The sequence below is a fragment of the Dermacentor albipictus genome, chromosome 8, assembly GCF_038994185.2.
Source record: "Dermacentor albipictus isolate Rhodes 1998 colony chromosome 8, USDA_Dalb.pri_finalv2, whole genome shotgun sequence".
NCBI classification, from domain to species: Eukaryota; Metazoa; Arthropoda; class Arachnida; order Ixodida; family Ixodidae; genus Dermacentor; species Dermacentor albipictus.
In genome coordinates, this window is record NC_091828.1 from 67,477,363 (window position 1) to 67,493,113 (window position 15,751).

Consider the following 15,751-nt stretch of genomic DNA (forward strand, 5'->3'; position numbering starts at 1 on the left):
CTCGAGGAAAGAGGCTCCAAGTTTTCTTATGGACTCCTTTATACAGCAGAACACTAGTTATGTGTCCCCAGACTTTGCAACATCCCAGGTTTTACGACAAATTGGTGCAGTCCCAGTAAACTCCCCACAGAGACAACACATCAAAAACTTTGATTATACAATATGAGATTAGACACATCCCATATCACATGACGAGCTGTGCGAAACTGCGACCCCAAACGACATGTGAGAAACGTTACCAGCCTCCAGCAGCTCCCTCGCTTCGTCATATCCGTGTTTATTATATCGAAGTTTCCCGTTAACGCTTGCTGTCCTGTTCTATCTGGGAGCACCTCCCGCTCTGATGCAGGTGCCCACCCAACAAAGTGAACACTCTGTGCTTCTAGAGCAGCTAAGTAGAAGGCACCACTCACACTCATCGCAGAAGCTGTTTCCGCAGCAGGGAATGAGCACGGCGTCCTGCAGCAGGTCGTGGCAGATCATGCAGAGCAGCTCGTCCGGCAGCTGCGGCTCCTGCACGGGCTCTGGCGTGGGTTCCCGCACAAAGGGAGGCTTCTCCTTCTTGACCTCCTTGTAAGCCTCGCTGCACACGCACACAACCACGCAAGCCAGTTATAGTATAAACCAAGGCGGCTATAAACAAGAGCAACAGAACGCTGCTACATGGGCTGAACAAGCACATGCAAGGGAATCCCTTCAGTACATGGCAATTCTTCAGCCCGTGCCTATCAAATTAACTGAGTAAGAGACTGGCCTCCTCTGACATACCCTGGCTGAAGCATAAGAAAGGCATAAGCACACGACAGTCAATCTCACTTACTGGTCAATCAACGGCACGGCAAACTCGCCCGTGCTGGTGAGTAGCGCCCCCTTGTGGTCGGGACCATCCACGGTCACCATGAAGCTGCGTGGGATGCCTGTGCTCCGCTTCACCTCAATCTGCAAAACAATAAAGGCAGCAAGAAATTAATCATGCAGAAAGTGAACAAATGTGAGAGAAGTGTGGAGGGGGCTCCAGATTAATTTTACAACTGTGCTTTTTTTTTAATGTGCACCTAAATCTAAATCAATTAGCTTTTTCGCCTTCTGCCCTCATCGGTCAAAGTGGTGAACAGTCAAGATGACAGGACGAGATATGTGAATATGAAAAACGCTTTGATGTGTTGTAGACCGCACAAGGAAATAAAATGTGTACAGTAGAACACCTTTGACACATTTTGGAAGGGACAGTGGGAAAAACATTGTGACAGCCACAAAAACGTAAAATTATGACAGCCCAATCACCACAGCGATGTACGAAACAGCTCTGAATGACTTCCAGTACAGCTACTGGACATCTCAGCACTCGCACTGTGTCTGAAGACTGTGTGCATGTATAATTAAGGGACACATGTTCTGTGAGAGTGGCCCCTTTCCACTCTTCATAAGCTTCACCACAATATCTTGCGTGTGCTTCACCGCATAACACAGCTGTATTGCGGTGAACCTGGCTTTACGAATATGACAAAAATTGCAATGTTATTGAGACGTGCTTATCGGCACTGACAATCGCATACTTCCCGACATTTCAGGGCAGGGCCACGGATGAGGCTTTACAGGTTTAACAGCGAGTATACATTTATTGTCTGCGTAGCACTGTGAGAGTGTGAGTTCGCCTCAGTGCTGCTAAATTTATGTGGCTGCCACATTCAAACACCGTGCAAGATGTGGGAACATTACGGAATGGTGATGTATCAAATGGGAACATAATACAAATTGGACATCATAAAAGCACATACCATTTATAAATGCACTTTGCTGATGAAACTAGCTTAGTTTCGCTGTTTCGCATGAAATAGTCCTGTATATTCTTCCGCTTAAGCAACTTCGCTGCCTGCAACTACACATTTCTCCACATTGTTTAAAGAGTCGGAGCAGCTGGGGATACTACATTCCACATTTACGCAGAAGCGCCAGACTAGTACCTCGGAGGATGTGGGTAAAAGATCCTTGTTGCTTTCCTCATAGTGCCTGCTTTCACTTATGTTCAGTACAATGTCAGCAATGTATTCCTTGTTTTTGAGCTCCCATTCACAAACTGCAGTTATGTCCAACTTCTTCTCCCTGCGCTCGATTCTATAATTTTGGGCTTCACAACAAAAGACAAATTCTGCCGCTACACACTAGCCATCACGGCAACACCACAGGAGAAGGCCCACAAGGTGCAAGCACGAGCAAGAATAGCAGCGAGGCAACTTTCACTCATATGACAAGAGCCTCTGATTGGCTATCTGAGGAAGTCCTGGGAGCAGGCCAGAATGATTTTTTTTGCAGGGGGTTGCCAACAGCTCGCTCACGGTGGTGCGGTTACGGTAGGGAAAGGGAGTGGATAGAGCCACCCATATGTCACCGGGCTAAACCACTTTTGAGGTGTCGGCACGTTTCCCCACCGCCGCGAGTGAAAGCAAACTGCTGGGGGCACTTTTTCGCACCTTGAGGTTTGATACATCGGGAGCCGTTGCTATTTTTGTTCAATGTAACCGTAATTTTTTGCTCTATATTCTCATCCTAACTATACCGTGTTCAGAAATTGTATCATATACAGGATAATTCAATGTAAACAGGTTCCACTGTATGAAGTACAGAGTATGACGGAAACTCGTCTGGTCAGGATGATGCATATTTAAAAGGAAGAGGTCTCTACACCAACCAAAATGGTTTAAAATAGTTATTTACATTTCGGCTCCCCCACGGAAGCTTTGTTCACAATGAACAACTATTTTAAATCATTTTGGTCGGTGTTCAGACCTCTTTCTTTTAAGTAGGTTCGAATGTATTTATTTATTTAATCATTTTAAAGTTACAGCTGCAGTTTCTCACTAATACAGGCTCAACGATCTTTGAACATTCATTACTTTCACATTATCACATTGAAGCCTTAAAACTTTTATATGCAATTAACAACTCCACCTCTGGTCTTTCTGATTGTAACTATATCACATTTACTAACTCAAGTTGTACCTGAAGCACCTATAGCTCCCACGCCTTGAACATAACACCTATTTATGGCTGTACTAACACATTCAAGTACAGTTCTTTTTTCACGTACAACAGAGCTTTGGAATTCTCCACCCGGTAACATTCGTTCACTATCACTAAAAGATTTTATAGATATCACTAGTAAACAGTTCACTAACATGTAATGCGCTTCTTTTCGATCATTCATCTTTTTGTGTATATTTGTGTTTTCAAAGTGTAATGTATAGTAATGTATAATGTTCCCGCTCCTGCTATAGCCCTATAATGGGCTGCAGTATATTTAAATAAATAAATAAATAAATAAATAAATAAATAAATAAATAAATAAATAAATAAATAAATAAATTTGTTGTTGGCTTACAACTGTCTGCTGACAGAGTTGCAAGTAAACAGCCATAGAGTCATTTCTCACATTGTTGGTGGGGCAATTCTTGATCCAGTGTCCACTCTTGCCGCACCGAAAGCAGGTGTAGTTGGGAGGTAGTGGCCCCGTCATGCTACGGCTCTTCACATACCTGTAAATAATCGACAAAATGGCACGTCAATGCCTTCAAACAGGCACTCCAATGTTGCTGCTTGCGCAGTCGAGACAAATATGTACAGCAATCAAACACCGTGGATAGTTCTAGTTCTGTTGTCTTCTGTGAGTTTACTGAAGTCGCAGAGCAGTGGCTGCAGCACATTACGAGACCCTATGCATCTTGGCACTGTGGCAGTAACCTGTAACCTTGAAAGGAAGCTGATACTAGTTACATAGCAACCTCTCCTGTACTCTTCTGAGCCACCACGCATACCTGGCAATTGGTGAACTTTAATATTTGTAGAAAACCCAAGGGAATAACACTGAAAAAAAGAGGGGGAAGGTAGGAGAAGGGGGGAGGAAATAGCGTGCATTTTTTGTTAATGCTTGCCCTAAGCACACACACCTTTTGTGGGACATATAGGTGCTTTATTAATGTTTAGATGCAGAACACAAGCAGCACCAAACTTGAAACAGCAAAGACTGACAAGCAACATACTGATAATGGACTTTTCCCTAGCGTATCTGTTGCCGATTTTCAACGGAAGGTTCAAGACTAATAAGGGAGAAAATATTTTGTGAAAAGTATCATAATGAGCCCAAATTCATAAACTCTATGGTAAACTCTGGAGAGTTGGCAACTATGACTATGCATAAACTGCGAAGACTTATTTCAAATACAACCATCCTATACTGGGAAGGCTTAGGAGTGAGGGTCAACAGCGAATATCTCGAAAACCTTCGTTTTGCAGATGACATTGTCCTTTTCAACAACACTGGGGACGAGTTACAAAAAGTGATTGAGGACCTTAACGGAGAGAGAGAGTAAGAGTAGGGTTGAAGAGTATTGTGCAGAAGACAAAGATAATGATCAATAGCCAGGCAAGGGAACAAGGGTTCAGGATGGTCAGTCAGCCTCTAGTCTGTGAAGGAGTTCCGTTTACCTAGGTCAATTACTCAAAGAGAAATCCGATCATGAGGTGTAAATTTACAGAAGAATAAAAATGAGTTGGAGCGCATACGGCAGACATCATCACCTCCTGACTGGAAGCTTACCATTATCATTGAAAAGAAAGGTGCACAATCAATGCATTTTGCCGGTGCTAACATATGGGCCAGAAATTAGAGACTGACAAAGAAGCTCGAGAACAAGGACCCCAGAAAGAGCGATGGAACAAAGAATGTTAGGAGTCAACGTTAAGAGACAGAAAAAGAGTGGTGTGGATTAAAGAGCAAATGGGGATAGCCGTTATTCTAACTGACATTAAGAGAAATAAAATGGAGCTGGGCAGGCCATGTTATGCGTAGTTTAGATAACCGGTAGACCATTAGAGTTACAGAATGGGTGCCAAGAGAAGGGAATTGCAGTCGAGGGTGGCCGAAGAGTAGGTGGGGCGATGAAATTAGAAAATTCGCAGACACTAGTTGGAATCGGTTGGCGCAGGACAGGGGTAATTGGAGATGGCAGGGAGAGACCTTCGTCCTGCATTGGAGATAAATAGGCTAATAATAACAATGATGATGATGATTATGATGATATTGTCTTGAGCAAAGTGCGCCAAACAGCTAATAGTAGTGTGAAACAGACTGGCTGCCACTCACTTGGAAGGGTCATATTCCTGCGACGACTGGGACATCATGGCCTTGATCTTGTCATCCTCACTGGCTGACGAGTTGGCCAGATCTGCAGTCTGTGGCAGCCAATCCAACAGGTACCAAGAAGAGAGTGAGAGAGAGAGAAAAAAAAGGGGCACAGAGATGAGCAAGTATTAGTTAACCAAACTGAATGCAATCCAAGAAAGGACAGCACACCGAGCCTGCTCCCCAACACATCTCCGCCCTGTGAAGACAGGACCAAGCCAGTGGTGACAGCGCTCTGCTCGTGACCAAAGATACAACATTGTAACAGTCAATGTATCAAGAAAGCATGGAAAGGACTTGGTGTAGAATTATGCTTTCGGGTTGCGCTGTGAAACTTCACGGGACGTGAATCCCATGTATTTCCCATGTGAAGGGTGCATAGCTGTGTACGTACAGACAGCCCATTCCTGCTCAACCATCGGACAGTTCGTGTTTCATGCATGTGAACACACATTCGTTTTGTGAATCTCATGGTGCAAACCAAGGAATATCGGTGAAATTAAGCCCACCGCAAGATAAAGTTGCTTTGTGGTGCAACATGCTCTGCATCAATTTTGCTCACAAAATGCAAATTTCCTAAAGTCATACTTCCCTCTCGGTGGGAACGAACCACTAACATCTGCACTGCATTCGCCCTCTTAATGCCCTAAGTACTGTCCCACCTCTCAACTCTTTCTTAAAAACAAAAAAGCAATGCCAAGACCCTAGAGATACTAAGCTAAGGCAACAGCAACAGAGGTGCACCTTTATGGAGCACAGAGATGCATGGCCTGCATATTTCATATTTATCCACTTCTCATGTTTCATTCTATGATAGCAGTGAAACCCGAGTGCCAGTGCACTGAACACAGTACAATGTTCACAAACTTGTAGCTGTAGGCTACCTACTGCATTCAGCGCTTACATTTGTGAGCAAAGCTCCACATATTGCTAAATTGGTAATCGATCCCCCTGCATTTCTGAAACTACAAAAGACCCTCGAAACATGTATCGGATCTTACTCCCATCTGCAAGCAATGAAAAGGATACACAGCCACTATAAGTAAGTTCAATACACAACTCGTGTTTCGCATGAAACAACTGAAGAATGAGGCTCTCACTGTTGAATAACTGCTGCATGCACGTCGACTAAATATGAGAAGGGGTGACAGTGCGGTATTGGATCTCAAGCAACATTTACTGCTAAGCTACGAGAACCCTGCATTCTATATTTACCCATGACAATATCCTAAAAAGAAGTCCACCAAGTGTTGATGTCAAAGAAGACAAGGTCAACGTAAATAGTGGTTCGAATGATTCGATAATTATATTTGAATATGGCTCTGTAGTCGGTCTTGTTTTCATGTTCATTGCTCATTCATTTTGTGTCTTACTTCCGCACAATTACATCGACTGCGTCTTCTTTAGCATCGAACCTTCCCTTTTTTGACCAAGATGTCAGGTGGACCAATCCTGCAAGTACTTCAGTCTATGGTGCAATGTGGGTAATTTTTTGCTATGAATTATGCCTGTACAGCAACGTTTACTCACTCTGACTAATTCTCACTTTTTGTCTAATTGAAACCTACATTATGATAACTTTTGCGGCTCCCTACAACTCTCTAGAGCCACGCAAACTCGGCATCTGCTGCCAAAACACAAGACTTGCGAGAAAATCTGCAATACTCTGCCGTGCGTATTTAAGTTAGCACATACTTGGAAGATGGCACAGGTAGCAAGATATTGTGCACTCCATTAACCTTATGTGTTTAGGGCTGATTACACTCCTTTATGATTGTTTCTTTAATTGCTGACTATAGCTACACATTTTTGGCATGGAGAAATATCATTTGATACCATTTTCATGCTAATATGACATTTACAAGTCCCCTAACCAAATGTCTTTCCAGAAGTGGTTACAAGATAGCCAGATTTAAACCCTATGATATGCCAAACCCCTGTGAAGACAGCAAAGAAGACCTTGTCTTCAAAAGAAAGAGGAAGTGAGGGTTGGCAGCAATACCCACATATGAGCACCAAAGCTTGATACTCATATTTGCTGTGCTACAACATGTCACTGAACCTACTCTGAAATATTTTTTACCTTGCTTATAGGCTCCTAGTTCAGTACAGTAAAATCCCATTATAACAAAGCTACAAAAAATATCCATGGGAACATTGGGAGTTTTACAAGTGAGGTCACTTTGATGTTTTCTACATCATAAAAGAAAGCTTTGTCCAATCAGAAAGATCTGGTCAGATGATAAATGACAAAAGTAGTCACTTTCTTCCCGTTTACTCTGCACAGTAATAATGTGAAGTGGAGATTCTGGAAAAAGCAACCAAGGCCCCTAGTATCAACTCTCGTGGCCTGCTCATTGCTCTGATGCAAGCCCTTGGGGTGCACCAAAAGCGCTGGCATTTACTTCTCACACTCCTCAGGTTTAATCAAACTCCTTTTTTTCTTTATTTCTGCCACCGACAGCACAGGAACCCAATTAACACTTCTGGTCCATGAAACCCGAGTTGTAAGATAGACACCATGAAACAAGACCATAGCACTGCCCTGGTGGCAACTAGTGAAGATATCCTGCGTCAAACAAGGGCGGCACATGTGCGTGAGCAAAGTTTGCAACATACATGCTATGAAGCAATACTTATTCAAGTCCACAGCTTTATGAAGGTAAAATCATAGAGGTATGCAACTTTCCAGGAATTATTCTTGGAGGATTAGTGCCCTCCTGCCACAACTGACAGCCTAGTCATGCTTTTCAGCATCTGTTTCAGTTTGCGTTATCACTGCTACATTTTGTTCCTTTGAATTGTTTCCGGTCCATAAACACCTGACAGCCTCAACAGAAACTGAACTAGACCGTCAGAAGGAAGCTTGTCTGCAGTGAAGTGCACAGTTCGTGGACACAGTGAACAGTGCATTATCCCACTAACTCATGCCCTACCAGCTATTATAGGTGGTGCTGACATGCAAACCCCATCTGCAAAATACATGACTCTTATATGAGGAGTTATTATGAGGTTCTACTGCACCACAAATCAAGATGAGGCAGAAGAGAGTTGGGCGAGTTGGTACATTTCTGGAAGATTAGAAACTTGACAAAGGATAGTGAAGGAGCTCGAATTGAGCCTCTCACCATTCTTTGTCAAGTTTCTAGTTGTCCAAGATTATGCAATCTGAGTTAGCTGGAGATAAACAACTTTGCAAACTAGAATGAACTACAGCTGTACCTAAATGTCCAAGATTATGCAATCTGAGTTAGCTGGAGATAAACAACTTTGCAAACTAGAACGAACTACAGCTGTACCTAAATGTAGCTCACTGCAATCTTGAAGGTTAAACCATTTATGCTGCAGGCAAACCAAAGTTTTTGACTCCATAATGAAAAAGCAGTCAAGAAGTGGTGTCTGATCCTGTGTTGATTTTGTGCAGGCCCTGGGAACAGTCCCACTTTGAACCATAGTTTACGTTTTAAGACAGGTTTAGTAAAGACTAGCACATATGAGAACAAAAAGTCTGACAGCAAATAAAAGATTCAGTGATTTCCCAGAAAAAAGGGAATCGCTTGGCATTGACCAGTAAGTTCCAAGTGTGCCTTGTTGCAACATACAGTTGGGCAGCGTGTTGAAGATAGTGTGCTTGTTTTCCATCAGCAGCAATGTCAGTACATCAAGTCATATGTATAGTTTTGTACAAAGATTACTAGAGAGAAACGTGATGCTGCAGTTGTGTAACTACCACAGCAATCAAGTATTCCAGCAGGGAAAAGAAAAGACGCTGCAGCTTCTGTGATATCTCTCCGAGGTTTAATTTTGTTGAGTGATGGAACATCTCCAGAAAAATGCTGACAACAACAATATAGATACACTAGAAGTGTAAAAGAAGGAAAAAGAAAATGTTACAGCTTCTGCACTAGTCGTGAATTTATACTTAGAGAAGTGCTTTACATGATCAACTAATTCATAGTATACTGTTAGTTTTGAATGCCCAACAAGTCACACACCACTAAATCTGGGTGGTATCTTGGCTGCAATACTCAAAACGGGCGAGTATTTTTGATGTTCTACAGAACACATAAGGGTTTATAATATCAAAGTACTAAAAAGAGAAATAATTAGTTAAATGAGACTAGTCACTAGCATGCTAATAACTAGCAATAACAATAAGCTTTAATCAGGTTGTTCGCAGAAAGCTGCAGTTAAGACAAATTCACGTACCAACCATCCCAACCATTTCTGGCCCAGCTGCCATACCAACAACACAAGACTGGCACCACCACCAGATTTCTCTAGCATTTGTAGCATAAACTCTATGGAGTCAGCGACGTGAGCCATAACGGCTTTGTTCTACGCAGTAAGCAAGGCAAGCTGCAATGGCCTTGTTGACATGTAAAAAAACAATTACATCTGGTTGCACAGTGAACAGCCTATTCGAAGCACCCCAAACTGTGTGCAACTGTGCCCTTCTACAGCACTGCACACCAGTATTCCATAGTACCAACTCACCATTGCCGCTCTGCCTTACTCTGTCAAACTATTTTTGCAATACCAATGTGCAGCTAAAAAGCATGAAGCTAGTTGGCAAAAAACAGAATCGCAGGACATGCCCATTACTTTTATCTTCCTGTCCTGCGCAATCTGTTATCTTTTGTCAGTTTCACCATCTGTACACCGCGTGCCACTATGAAAGAGAACACTGAACTTGAATTAAGAGCTCATAATTTTTCTTGCTCGTGTGGTAAAATAATCTAAAAAGATAAAGAAAGCTGCACAAGTGGGGCATTTAACACGAGAGCTTTAGTGCAGCGAGCGAGATTCGGACCTGTGCATTTGCGAGATTTGCACTTAGAACACAGAATTTCATGCTAGCGCCGAGCGCACCTATTGTCAATTTTAGCTTTACACACACAGAGAACCTCAAAATAATGTAAAGCATTCTTAACAGCCTTTTGTTGTAAAACCTGAAGGCTTCGTACAGATCCATGCCTTGAAAAGTGCACCAACACATCAGCCCAACGCTGCACAATTTTACACGAAACTTTTTATCCTACAAGATACACAGACACTCACCTTGGCCAGCTTTTCATAATTACGACCAGGAGAACTAGTCTGCTTTGAGAAAGGGAGGCAAGAAGATGACATGGGTTAGACAAAACACTTGTATCCCAGACACAAGAGTAGCCCTAGAAGGCAATGGCAGGTGGGTACTGCAAACTGTATTTGTCTCGTGTCTGTGGGATGTCCAACTTGCAGTGATCGGTCAATCAAAATGCGCGTTAAGACCAGAATAAATCTCGGAGATATTAAGCCCAACTGAAAAACCTTTGAAACTGAACAAAACGCATTCCTGACAGGCTTTGACCAGAAATAAGCACTCTGCAGAGGCATCACTTGCAGTTATGTTGCCTACGAATGGATGATGGCAATTCGTCTTAATTTATTGCAGAAGAGACATATCCAGAGGCCTCATCAAGACAAACAACCTGCAGTACCCACCATGAACGCAAACAATCCAAGAATCACACTATCGATTTTTATAATTTGCTCTCAACTAATTTTGGCAACAAGAGCTACGAGCTCTTGGTGGAACACTTACTAGATCAAATTAGGGACCTATTCAGCCTTTTGTAGACTTGCAATAACGTGCAGAGTTTTAACGACCATATAAGAAACATTGTTCATCACCGACCAGGGAGACAAATCTTGAGAAGAGCCCAGCATACTGCAGCAGTAAGGCTTGACTTAAGTGCATGAACGTGTGGTTTCCACAAATGCCAGCAATGCAGAATATAGGCTTCTGGGCTTTCTTTACATGGCATCAAAGGCTGCCACACAGTTTCTAAAATGGGTAGCACCACCAAGACAGACACAAGACAGGACAGGCAGTAACTCGCAACTGATTAAAAAAAAACGCTAAAACTGGTGCTAACCCAAGAATGCAGAGGCAAGTAGACAACTGTCATTTGAGATAATTTGTATTGATGTTAAGCCAATTAATTACATTTGCTAATTTTGGTATGTCACAGCAAAGGCAAACTTTTAATATTTGTGTCCTTTTGAAACTGTTTTATAGCATGGAGGCACACAGAGCAGGAGCAATGCGGTTTTGTGGGCAGTGCTTGTAACATACTTTTAGGGTGTCACAGTAAATGTAAGAGTAGAAAGCATCCTTCACAAGGAACGAGTGCTAGTTGTACCAGTGACCCAACCAATTCGTCATCAGTAAATTCAAGTTTTCAGTTATGGGGCTTTAAACATTTTCCGTTGTGCCACTGCCAAAAATATTTCTTTAGCTGCTGTTCTTGTGGTTTGTTACACGTTCACTGTTTGCAGAATATCCGCGCAAAGCTTTTGCTGCAATTATTTGATGCAGTTACGAATCTTGGGATAGTTCGCGCACTCCTTGTGGCCTATCTATTTTTGTCTCCAACTGTTTTCCCGCCAACTTAGGTCACTGACAATTGTCCACGGTCTATTATGTAGTGCATTGAGATGCTGTACTGAAAAGATGAAGTTCAAAGCCAATCGTCGGACCAACTTGGGTCACTGTGCATGCGACCCTGGGCATGCGACCCTGGCCCACTCATCAATGAACTTCTTAGATTCCAACTTTCGGGCCAAGGGCATGTACCACTCGCTATGTGCTGCTCTTCGATGACAATGCAGATCCTTTAAAATTTTTCCAAGCAGAATCAAACTCATGTCATATTTACATTTAGGCAATCTTGTCTGAACGTCTATTCACACACGTGCCACATGCAAATCTTGTGGTGGCACCACTAAATAGCGCGCGCAGCGTGTCCAATGGGAAGCGCGAAAGCTACACTGCTTCAATGCTAATCGCGTTAACATCGACATTTATCGCGAGATGAATTATGCCAGAATGTTTTTTTTTTCCTTTACCGTAGAAAGTCAGTAGCATGTTAATGTTAACTTCATTTTGGTTTTTTCCTTGTCTGTGTCGTCTTGCCACCCATTTTTTGGTGTGGTGCACCAACCCGGTCAACATACTGTTCAACTGGCATACAGCATCTGCCGGTCGCAGACATAACCAGACCTTTCATCAGCTGCAGAAGTTATGTCTGCTGTCATCGGGTGCTGCGAGCCAGCTCCCAATGCTGTTCTCTGAGCCAGTGGCAAACATGCCCCTGCACAGACACCTGCCGAAGTGAATGCTCATGCACTTGAGTCAAGCCTTACTACGACAGGACTCCAAGCACTGACTTCCAAGTTCCTGCTTAACTATAATGGGAAGCTAACTCCAGGCTCACAACACTGCACACAAAACGCTAATCGTGGTTTCGAAGTAAACCGAATGCAGCAAGCGTGTAAAAAATAAATTTCTTTTTGTATAGTGTACGTAAAATATGAATCGGCAAAAAAACAATATGAATGTCTTGCAAATGTCCTTGGCACCAATGAGCACCAAAAAAAACAACTTGCTAGCACCTAAGTATACCCAACTATTTTTTCAAACACGTGCACCTTCAGGCTTGTGTTGTAAAAAAAAAATGCAATCAGACGTAAACATGATAAATTTATCTCTGTAAGCTGCCTGAAGTCAAGGCACAAAACAAGACTGGGCAAATGTAAAGTCCAACCACCACCACCACTTAAGGTGTGTAAAGCTGAATATGTGAAAAGCAGAGACTGGAAAACTATACAGAAAATAGGGCAACCCGATTTTTTAGAACAAGGGCAATGCCTGCGCTACTGCCACTCTTGTGTGCAGTCATCCCATTTCTGGTCCTACTTCCCTGGCTCAAAGGTACAAATTGGCAGGCCTTGATACATCAAAGATTCAATACCTACAACTACCACCTATATAAGTCGTTGCCTGCCTATAAGCACTTGTGTCACCTCTTTCATACTGTGTTTTACCAGCAGCCTTTCTCAAAATGTCCAAAAAACCTCCATTCAGCACTTTACAGCTAGATTCATCTGTTGCACGCAACTCTGACTCTATGTACCAACAGTATCTATGGCCGTGGCATGCCAGCTGCAGCGTACTTCAGTGCAATGTATTTGCAGAAATTACACAGCAAGTTTATCAGCAACAGATTAAGGATGAGCAAAGCAGTACATATTGTTCAAGTGGCTGCCTTTGAGGCATTTCTCTGCAACAAAATCAGTTTGGCTAAATTGGTAACAAGTAGCATATACAGTCAAAACAATCTCCAAGGTAGGCAATAAACTTTTTTTTTACAAGTGACATGTACGGTTGGTGGTTAGGGGATATGATGCTGATCCAAAATGGCTTCCAAAACCTACAGCACACTGTTGGCACTGCATCATCTCGTAGGAATTGCCCAAGTGCGTGGGCTAGTTCTCAACATCTCAGGTTTTGCACCCTTCCCTACAAACACATTTTTTTCTTCTCTTTTTATTTCAGTACAAAAGAGCCCCTCCTTTCGTGAAGATTGTAAGGAAAAGCAAGTTTTTGCCCAGAGGTATGCTCAACATCTACACTATGTGAAACTATGCTTTTCATGCAATCCGAAATTTCATTGCAGTTTACCTTTAAAGCCATCTATGCTGATGTTTTCATAATGGGTTTAGGGGAAAATGCAAAGCTCAACAAGCACTAACTACAAGAGGCCATCTTGGAAACCAGTATTGCCATCATGTTTAAAACAAAAAGTCAAACAAAAAGAACTGCCCAGTCTTGTTTTTTTTTTTTCAAAAGATGAAAACTGCTGGCTTAAGAACAATGGGATGAAAGAGTATGAACGGGGAGGAAAAAAAAGGGGATATAGTGATGCACCTGTGTAGTGAGGTCACAGGAAAGCACACTTCGACTGTTTTTGCATGCAGAACTCAAGTGACACAAGGGTGTTTATTTGGGCACCAGCGTTTCGGAAATGTACAGCTCCCCTCTGGGAGGCAAGTAATGAAATCCACTTCAAGTGAATCAGTGAGCAATACACCATCAGAGCATTCCAGCAATACTAACACAATCTGCGCTAACTGCGTTGACAAATGACATTGTTCACGCATCTCGACATGCCACTACAAGTTGAAGAGTACCAAAGGTCAATCAAAACTGAGCTCAGTACCGCGACAGATGGTACAACAGTACATGGATGGAAGCAGCCAAAAGGAAGGAACCTCGCAACACCACCCTGGTTCAGCTGGTGCAATCAAATGTGCTGGTAACGATAGTCAGGTTAAACCTTTTTTTGTCATACAAGTTGCACTAGCCCATAAGATCTTTTGACTTCTCGGTCAAAAGCACCACTTGACTGCAAGCTGAACCCAGACTGTGGTTTTGCCCTTTCTACAGAGCAACCTCATTCATTAAAAAATACAGATTGACGGCGTCATTCTTGAACTTTTCCTTTGAACTGAAGAAATAATACTGAGATTCACAGCCCACGCTTGCTTAACTATACCAAATGTTCTAACCAGACCCATTGTATGTGCCTATGGCCAATTAGGTTGGATGTCACAGCAGAAAAGTCACCTAAGTTCCAGGCATCAAGTATGAGGTTATAACGGAGCTATAAACGAATTTGATCAACTGTTTAGAGGTTTCAAGAAAATACCTAGATCAGAGTCCCCATACAAGACTTAAGTAAAGTTCATTTTATAGGCCCCTCCATGTGAAGCCGATTTGTGAAAACAATCTCAAATGACATTCATTTAAGCATCAGCGAGAGACATCAGTGGCAATCATTAGTGAACCAATGATTGAGACTGCTCTGTTATACCAGCTCAATGATCAGGTTCACAGCAGCTGTACAAACACAGCACAATAAGCGAAATGGTGAAAAAAAAAAAACAGAAAAAAAACTTGTCTTTTGAACTGAATTCACGACTCGCATTCCAAAACAATGTGGTTACGCGCTGCACACAAAAGATTTGCTAAAACACATCAGCAGTCCCGTGCAGTCCAGGGAGTCCGCACAACACAAATGCACACGCGCACACGCTTTCCGCACTAGCACCATTGTGTTCCTCAAACGGTCACTGTTGAATTTGAGAGCAGTCTCTATAGATGCACACGACGGTGGTGGGAAGGTATGTTTCAATGACGGGGCTATGGGACGGTATTTTGCATGGCACGCTGGTTATCTTCAGAGTGGAAGGCTTCGGCAATGGTTGCACATGGTATGCCGAGAGCTGTGCACATGGCAGGGGTCGCACTGTGGCAATGACAGCGGGGAGATTACAAGCGACGGTCTGTTTGACACTCGCAAAAACCTACAGAGAAGCTTACAGAACAACACATCAATACTGAATGTTGATGACTACCCTCAAAAGGTATACAAGTATTCCCCCTTGGTACCTTAGGCTTTATTTTCGTCCCTCCCAACAAAGCAAGGAAGCAAAGCTCGCGATGACAACAGAACCAATGGAAGGTCACAAAACTGCATACAAAATTATTTCTAGATCAAACAGTCACGTGAGCGCCTTGGCAAAGGAATTCATCAATAAGCAGCATCACTGGCAGGTTAGCCGAAACACAGACAATACAAAATTGTGTAATATGCTTACAAGACACTGACTGACATGTCCTAGAAGATTAAGGATACAGCATTAGGAACCAGAAAAATATCTTTCCACATCTAAGAACATGCA

General features: G+C 42.7%; 1 protein-coding gene across 2 annotated transcripts in view; it reads right to left on the bottom strand.

The window, feature by feature from the left end:
- The window catches only part of LOC135914534 (E3 ubiquitin-protein ligase RBBP6-like), a 101,022-nt gene that overhangs the window by 20,421 nt on the left and 64,850 nt on the right, over window positions 1-15,751 (bottom strand). For both annotated transcript variants that reach the window (XM_065447443.2, XM_065447442.2), the window contains exons 5-9: window positions 10,241-10,279; window positions 5,141-5,229; window positions 3,431-3,533; window positions 821-939; window positions 414-583 (exon numbers count right to left, since the gene is read on the bottom strand). In XM_065447443.2, coding sequence (XP_065303515.1) covers window positions 414-583; window positions 821-939; window positions 3,431-3,533; window positions 5,141-5,229; window positions 10,241-10,279 — 520 coding nt within the window. The remainder of the gene's footprint in view (window positions 1-413; window positions 584-820; window positions 940-3,430; window positions 3,534-5,140; window positions 5,230-10,240; window positions 10,280-15,751) is intronic.